Genomic DNA, 8778 nt, shown 5'->3' with positions numbered 1-8778 from the left:
GTCAGAGCGACCGCTGCTTCTAGCAGTAGTCTGGCCAGTCGGACCTTCCTGATTCTTCATGTCGACGTCACGCTCTGTTGCTCATTCTGATTCGTATTTTATGGTTTTCACATCATATTTTAATATACATATGATGTTAAATAAACTTTCGTACATGATAATAATCGACATATAATGCTACACATTCATACATGACATTAAATAGTTGTGAACAACAGTACTAGGTAATGATAATGAGACTTTGACTTACACATTGTAGGTGACCAAATACAGGATTCCACATGATGAAAAACCAAATCAATGAAATGTCATGCATGTCTTTAAGACATGAGATTATGAACAGACGAAAAGCTGAATAATATATAAATGATTTAGAGGTTGTGTGTGATGTACAACTCGGGAATGACTAGGAAAGCTAGAGGGTTACCCATGTACATCAGATCTCATTCTAAAACACACTTAGAATGAATGCAGGCATGAAATTTCAGCTATTGGTTTGTTATATTGGGCGGTTCCGGATATGGGGGCATTAAAATTGAAGCGATACGTGGATCTCTAGGGAGCCAAGGTTGTAGTTGATGGTGCCTTTTCTCTTTAATGTATTTGAAATCTTCGGGATCTAGTGAACAACCCATCATATACCATCATCTACGTAAGAAGAAAGTGATGTCAGTTTGATAATGGCGGAATCGTGAGTGGAAGGCATATTTGTAAGGTCGAGGAATGATAAGGGATTTCCTTTATAGATGTATTGTTCCCGTTGAGCCAGAAAGACGGCTCTATCCCAATTCTGACATGAATATCTTACCTTTGAGAGTGCCTGTAACTACATGTCTGATTAACAACTAAGTGTTTGTCACTTCTTTCTGTTTATATGTTAGGTTACATGTTTCTTAATCATTAATATTGTTCACTTGATTAGTGCACATATTGCATGCATGTCTAATAATAATTAATATGATTTGTTACTTATTTATTGGCAATACCTGCTGGACTGCTCTGTCAATCCCTGGTTTTGCATTGCTATGTGTTGCGGATGGCTGTTAGCCAGAGATCAGGTCACGATGAGTAACTATTAATGATAAGTATTCTTTTAAGTTTGGGATGAGCCGTGATTTACAGGTTCTAAGTAGATAGCAATCCACATGTCCTATGTTTTCAAGTTAGAAAATTGGTTTATCTTTATTAATAGAGCAGTGTTGAACACCTTCTATTAGTGCTACCTTAGATTAGTTTTATACAGTTAGCACTAATAGAAGGTTAAAATAGTTAGCTAGCAGGCTTCAGTGTACCTTATTGGGAAGATTAGAATACCCACAAATACATTCTTCGCTTGTCACGTTTCGGTCCAACTGCAGATAGTCCTTCCCTTATGCTGAAATCTATTGCACAAGCTCTCGACATGTCTTTCCTACCTTTAATAATGTGCAAATGATCAATTAATCAAATATCAGACTGGATGCAGTTTAAAGAGTGGTCCTCGAAAATTCTTCATCCAATTTTTGCAAAGGTTGGAATGTAAAATGAAGGACAATTAACAAGATGGATAGGAAAAGTTTTCTCCTTTCAAATATCAATGCATGGACTAGTGTTGCCCACTAACTTTTAATTTTCAGAGAAGCATCCTCAAGTCCTGTAAAAGACTTACCGGATATTAGATTGGAATTAGTGTTTCCTTGTTGACCAACTATTGATGTCTGTTTTGATATATGCTAGCTGACTTTACTAGTGAGATACGGGAATTAATAAAGGATCCGATATTCACCATTTGAGATTGAGAATTGCACGACTGGAGTTTCATATTGCGTGTAGAGAATCTAGTACTTGCAAATACTACTTTGTTTCAGAAATACTCAAAAGGCAATCGCATCTGGTATTATAATGTAGCAAATTTCTGATGGGAGTTTTACGCACACTGTATCTAGCTGTTTTATAAGTTTATTATTCATGTTGACATGTGTAGGGTGTATCTGGTGTCGCTTATGATTGTCTTTTAACAAATTGGAGGGTACGGTATCTAATTAAAAAAGTACTTTAAAGAAAAATCAAGTCACAAAAACTGGAGATTCTAAATTTTCTAGTTTCTCTCAAACCCAAAAGCTGAAAATTCATCCATTTGATATCTCGTAGTTTCTCCCATGTTCTTTTATGCAATTTGATTCTAAAATTAATTTTCAAAGTTTCCTTTCTAGGTTTCTGATGCTCACCATGATCTTAGCTTATGTGCATCCATCCTTATCAAAAATCCTTCAAACCTTAATTATGCAAGGCTTCTTCAAGAAGCGCTTTGGCGTAAGTCCTTTAAAGGACACATACAAGCAAAGCCGTCACATACACCCATAAAGTTAATATGAAACCTCCACCCTCTGAAGGTGAATCGTATATAAATATATTCTGATCTTCTGCATGGTATCTTTCCATCTTATATAATTTCTTACCTAACGACATTGATTATGCAGTTGTATTTGTTTTTGTCCGAACAAAATGAAACTCCCTTACTTGCAATAGAATGTTCATGGCATACTTGGTCAGTCTGTAGTATTAAGTTAGCATTTTCTGATTGCAGCGTGTAACTAGTTGCAACTTTGTGTTAATTTTAACATCAAATATGGTCAAACACAGTTGCATGCAGCAATACACTTACATGCCTTTAACTGATTGTTTATTTATATAACTTCAGGTTCTCTACTTTTAGTCTGATTGTTTATTTATATCACTTTTGTTTGTGTTACTCTAGGTTATCATATTGGTTTATTATGTCAAAAAAAATTATTGCCCAGGTTCAATGTCAGTTTTATCTGTTTTACTGTTCTCTTACCCTAAATACTTCAATCGACTTCGTTCCTGTGTTGAAACTTCAGTTACAACATTGCTGTGTTGAATGCAGATCCTATGTTTTCATGCATCGTTCCCTAGGTTTTCTTCTCTAACAACATTCTTGCTGAATTCTCATATATGTTATTTGTAGCTAGTGGCAAAGCTGCAGAGTTTGGTCCCCTGAAAGGTGGTTACATGTTCGAGACGTCAACTGGACTGTCACGGATGTGAGAGTTATTGTAATATTTCTGGCTTATCACTGAATTCAAGTATTGGCTGATGATTTTTTTCCTCTCTCAGGTTGTTAAGCTCACCAACCTGTCCAGTCCTGGAGGCCCTCGGGAAGAAGCTGTCCTTTGAGACAGCTGTTGGATTGAATGGTCGTGTTTGGGTATAATCATTGACCTTTTCTAGGTGTCTCATTTATATTTCAAGATTTATAATAGATATCTTAATTCTAGAATTCAATCACTTATCTTCTTAAATCATGCAAATTATAAATGCTTACTATCAGCCTAATGTTTCTAAATGATTGCCATTCCCTGAAAAATTCAACAAATAATTTTCTATCCATGAAGTACTCATGAAAGAATTGAAATCCATGCCCCCTAAGTGGTTTATTCTCTTTTGCAGTGTGTTTTTTGTTTCTCTTTCATTTTATGGTTTCCTTTTCTTTCTTTCATTTTTTTCTTTTTTTTTCTTTTTCTTTTTTTGCCTATACACATCCACCCATCCACTACCCCCTTTCGAATCTACCATATTTACAAGTATAACCCCCTTCAATCCATATATTTGCTAATTTACCCCCCAAAATCTCATATATTGGTTTAAATATCCCATTTTAATGGTGTTAGCAATGTTGATGGTGTAAGGGTGAAGTTCAGCTTGTTTCTGGCCAGAAGCTCATAATTCTGTTTCTTTTGGGTAGCAGCTTGTGTTGGGCTGTCATGCTGACTGCCAAAAGGCATAACATTGATGGGCTTTCATTTGGTGTGCGATGATTTCGTTCACATACTCACAAACAAATTGTAGACAATGTTTTTGGAATTATTACAAAGATCATGTATCACAACCCATTAAATCGCTAACTAGTTTATTCAACTTTCATTCAGGAGATATAATAAAAGCTATGTAACACAAATCAAAATCAGATTTCATGGATAATAATTGTCAAATTGCAACAATCTTTTTGCAAGTAGCTCAGAACAACATGTCAACCCACTGGCAGCAGTAGACGAAGGCATTTCAATAGCACCAAATTTTGAGAGAAGAGGAGTTAATGCGTGAGAAGAAAGAAGCTTGTGGACAAATGGGTGAGAAGAGAAGAAAAGAAATCAAGTTGGGATGCGGTAAAAATAAAACGCAGCAGGAGCAGAGAGTGGGCAGGGACCGTTGGGAATTCTTTTGATAACCATAATTAAGCACTTGACGGTTTTTAGATATTTAACATGATAATCATAATTAATCATGTGGGTGTATTTTGCACATTTTAAAAGTTTCAGGTAATGATTTAACCCCAAAAAAATGAGAAATATTCTGGGGGTATTCTCTAAGTTTGGCTGTTGGGGTTAGACTAATTTAATGTTCAAGATTTTGGTTGGGGTGTAAATTTATAAATATGGTAGGTTAGGGGGTGCGTGAGCAAAAAAGTCCATTATTTGATTGTCATCCAATTTCTTTGCATGCTAAGAACGATCAGCTGTCTTTTCAATATTTTCCTGGCTTCCTTGCAGTTATTTCTTCACTTTCTGAATTTTTACAGCATTGATGAATAGTATCCGATATCAAACTTGTGATTTATCTTACAGCTATATTTGCCCCTTTGTTCCCTTTTCTTCTGCTCCGATAATTGAACTTTTAATTCAGTGAGCTCACTGTATTTGCGTTCAAACTCTAGGTAAACGCTTCATCACCATCCACGGTCATTCTTGTATCAAATGCAATCAAGAGTTCTGAGTTCTTGAGTGGTGTGCAGCAAAGAATTATGGTGGAGAAACTCCTGCAGAGAGTAGAGCAGTGACGGCGAACTGATGCGAATTCTATTGGGTCTTGCATGTGGATTGATTCACGTGAACATCTTGTAGGAAGTCAATTATTCGGGATATTTGTTAGGATGAACTTAACCTGTCGTGTACTTGGTACCCCGGAAAGAGGAAGTATGTTTTCTATGAGCGTTAATTTATTGTTAGTTTTTAATTAATGATTTCTGTCGTAATTTAAACGGTAGATTTGAGCTATTGCAGCAAGGCACAGAAGAAACAGTTCAGAATGCAGAGACTGAAAATAGGAAGTAGCGGAAATAGTAATTTTTTTTATATTTTTTTAGAAGTAATGGAAGTAGAACTTATTCTTCTTCATTTATCTTTTTTGTTTGGATAATATTTAGAAATATTACTATGAAGTAATTTTGAGAATCATTTTTTTCCTTGTGGACCCCACCCTACATCAACTTTCGAAATTTTTTAGTGCATTCTAACGCGGAAAAATATCAAGGAAATAGAGGTGTCAGCTAGATGTCACGTCAGCTCTTAAAGAAGTAGCGGAAGTAGTTTTTACAGTGAAACAAACATAATTTTTTATATGGAAGTAACAAAAATGGACTATGCTTCATCTACTTCATAGCTATTTTCGTGTAAATAAACATGTCCTGACTTGTTGAGCTAGAAACGCAAAAGGGGGGATGTGTGAAGTTTTGTAAGGGAAGGGGGGAAATGTGAATTTTTCTGTCCCTTTTCTCGATCAAAAGCACAATGTCATCTGGCTATCATCTTCAATCACTATCATAGAGTTTCCAATTCCATTGGCCAGACGAATGAATTGAACGTATAGTACCTTAGCTTAGCAGCCTTGATGCCTTTATACCGACATTAGATGCTATCAAATATTAAAAAAAAAACATGTAGTTTTGGTGAGTGCATCCCTCTTTCTCTCTCTGAATTGTTTTTTTTTTTTTAACTAGCACACCTCTTCCCTACTCCAAGGGGGCGTTTTTCTCATTTATTATTTCAGGGGTTTTATCGCCATTAATCTGTTACCTGAGTTTCCGCTTCGCCAACCTATACCTATATTTTTGTCTTCCCGTTGACCATCTATATATTTTGTCAGATTGTCTGGGTTGGTTCCTACCTACTTATCATATTATTTTACAAATAATGATAGGGGCACACCCTCTACCACATTTCCAACCACACTACTTTTTTTGCTACAGTGCAAATGACCCACATGAGATTCTAATTTTTAAAATCTCATGTGGGCCTCGTGCACTGTAGCAAAGAGGTGGTGTTGTTGAGAATGTGGTAGAGTGTGTGCCCCTAGTGCTTCTGTTATTTTACAAAGGTTCCGAGTCCATTTTATTAAAATCAGTATTTTAGTAAAAGACTATATATTTTATTGAAGCAATGGAAGCAAGCGAAGAGAGGCCATGGAGAGAAGAGGAGCCAAGCTCGAGCCAGGATGTAGCTTGGTGGCGTGATTCGGAAATTATTGGTGACGATAAACTTAAGGGGGCAGTTGCGCCCCCTAAGGCCTTGTTTGGTGTGGGGTTTGAGGAGTGACTGTGAGATGAGGGGAGGTTGAACCGTTGAACGGAATCAACATCCCTTTAAGCCATCATGTTTGGTCGGAGGGGAGGAGAGGGGACGTGCTTATTTTTATAGTTTATTTTCTCTCTCTTGCATGTGTTCTTTAATTTGGAGGGGTTCTTCTCTCTCTACCTTACAAAATTTTAGCCTGTTTTAATTAGGCATCTAGCTTATTTATCAAGAATGTTGTTTTATAATATTATATTTAAATTTTTTGATACATAGATAATTATCTTCCTCCCCGTTCAAGAAATTTTTTCTGGAACCGCCATCGGTGACGGCACTACTCACTAATTAGGACTTGAGAGATTTATGATCTTCTGGAGGAGACTGAAAAATACACATTATGTGTTCCGCAATTGAATTTTGTTTATTCACGAACAAAAGAGACTAGAGAAGAAAGGGGAGATTATAAATTATTCATTCATAGACTTGATCTGAAGAAGATCAAAGTACACCATACATTTAAAGAGATACCAGGTCGAAACAAAAAAAAAACATATAAGGTCATAACATTATGCTGATAGACTCTCGAAAAGTAGGAGAGGCTCTTGGATGTGAAGAGTTGTTAATTATGTCGCATCTCAAAGGAATTAGATCTGCCATGTCTCAAATTCGCCCTTAACGAAATCGTAGTATCCTCCATGGATAGCGAGGGTCTTCTTCTCTATGCCTTCCTTAACGAAGGGGTACGTCTTCAAGTTCTCGAGGGAGGTATTCACAGCTTCCTACAAATTAAGACCGAAAACAACCGAATTTACGAGATAAACAGATGTTTACTCTTGACAGCATAACAAGTTGTCCCAATGTTTCTTTTTTTTTGTTTTTCATGTTTATATGGGACAAAATCTTAACAGGTTATTGTTTACATACATCATTGGGTAAGTTTTGTTTCCTGAAGTGAAAATAGGAGTAAGGACTAAATTAAGAAATGGAAGAGAAGTTCACCTTTTCACATTTGGTGCACTGCTCTTCAAAAGGCAATGCAGAGTGTTCCGAGATCACCTTTTCCTTTGCTGGTAAGCACACCTTCACCCAGTCCTCAATAAAATCACTGACCAAATGGGGGGAAATTTGAAATGATAAGCTTTCATTGTATTTATTTGTACAAAAAAGATTTATGAATAGGTGTACAGAAATTTGATTATTATTAAAAATTGCCCCACCGATACAGTAATGCAAATTTTGTAAAACTATTTGTTTGGAGAAATAGAATGCCTCCTATGCTATGAAGGCTTTGTCAAATGTCCTATATTTTAGATTCTACAAGTAGATTTCATATTTATTTGCAGCATAGTTTACCAAAAGAAGAACATTATCTGTAAAAGTAACAAGGTAAAATAGTCAAAAAAAAAAAAAGGGTCAAACGTTAAGGATATCTCCGAATCTATTAGATTGGATTTTCTAACCCTTTTTCTAAGTGGTGCCGCCGGTGTGTAACTTGTGTAACTTCTAACACCTTATCATTTTGGGCCCAAAGCCCTATAAAGAAATGGATACTAATATGAAGAGCATAATTATTAGAAACGCCCCCCATTGAAGGAAAACGACAGAGGGTACTGAAAGCTAAAAATGTTTTGTCAGTGGTGGAGGAATCACTAGCAACTGTCTCCATGGTCCTTTTTAAACCGTACACTTTTAATCTGACGGCTAAGATTCAGGAGACTGAATACAAGTACACTGCTGGATTCCCAACTCCAAAAGGGGAGTCAGGAAATGGGAATCCAAGATTTTGGGAGGTATAGGACTAAAGATAGGTCTCCTGTTTTGTTTGAAGATGGGAAGAATGTGAATAGACAGTTGCCTACCAATATTCTTCCCATTATTAAAAAAAAAAAGTAATTGACTTTTTGATAAAGGAGGAGTGGCTTCGTTGTCTAAAGATAGTGACAATGCAATCAGTGTGTGCTAGCTTTGCACCTATTGGAATCAAGTTGGCATATAATATGATATATTATTACAGATAAAGAAAGAGGGCCCACCTAAATAATGAATGCTGTTTTTTCTTTAAAAAAGTATAGAATGTAGGGGCTGTTTGGATGTTGAGGAAGCTTAGGGTATTTCTTGTCAGCTTTTCACCCAAATCGCACTAAATTTTTTTGAATTAGGTGGAAAGCTGCAAATGTCAGTGAGTGGTTGCTGGGAACAACACTGGAAAATTTCTGACATCTTGTCAGCTTTTAACTCTTTTCTCACTCAAAATATTTGAACCAAACAGCCCCTTAAAGACAAGGTATCTGATAATAGATGTCAATTCCTACATTTAGATCCCCAGTGAGACTTTACATACAACCATATGGGTAAACATTTAATTTGACCATTTTTTATTTCATTGTCTCTTTTTATTTTTTTTTTGGGGGGGGGGGGGGGGGGGTTTTTT

The 8778-nt window shown here is 36.2% G+C and overlaps 2 protein-coding genes across 4 annotated transcripts in view; one reads left to right on the top strand and one right to left on the bottom strand.

The window, feature by feature from the left end:
* Positions 1 to 5087, top strand: part of LOC109832570 (putative exosome complex component rrp40) — a 21714-nt gene extending 16627 nt beyond the window's left edge. For both annotated transcript variants that reach the window (XM_020400030.1, XM_020399957.1), the window contains 3 exons: positions 2969 to 3044; positions 3118 to 3208; positions 4715 to 5087. In XM_020400030.1, coding sequence (XP_020255619.1) covers positions 2969 to 3044; positions 3118 to 3208; positions 4715 to 4837 — 290 coding nt within the window. In that variant the 3' untranslated portion in view covers positions 4838 to 5087. The remainder of the gene's footprint in view (positions 1 to 2968; positions 3045 to 3117; positions 3209 to 4714) is intronic.
* LOC109832418 (beta carbonic anhydrase 2, chloroplastic-like) overlaps positions 6790 to 8778 on the bottom strand; it is a 5509-nt gene continuing 3520 nt past the window's right edge. The window contains exons 7-8 of one of the 2 annotated variants that reach the window (XM_020399808.1): positions 7347 to 7452; positions 6790 to 7126 (exon numbers count right to left, since the gene is read on the bottom strand). In XM_020399808.1, coding sequence (XP_020255397.1) covers positions 6992 to 7126; positions 7347 to 7452 — 241 coding nt within the window. In that variant the 3' untranslated portion in view covers positions 6790 to 6991. The remainder of the gene's footprint in view (positions 7127 to 7346; positions 7453 to 8778) is intronic. The other variant, XM_020399859.1, reaches the window with a different exon arrangement.

Source organism: Asparagus officinalis, chromosome 1 (genome assembly GCF_001876935.1).
Source record: "Asparagus officinalis chromosome 1, Aspof.V1, whole genome shotgun sequence".
NCBI lineage: Eukaryota > Viridiplantae > Streptophyta > Magnoliopsida > Asparagales > Asparagaceae > Asparagus > Asparagus officinalis.
This window is presented reverse-complemented; position numbering and strand designations above follow the sequence as displayed.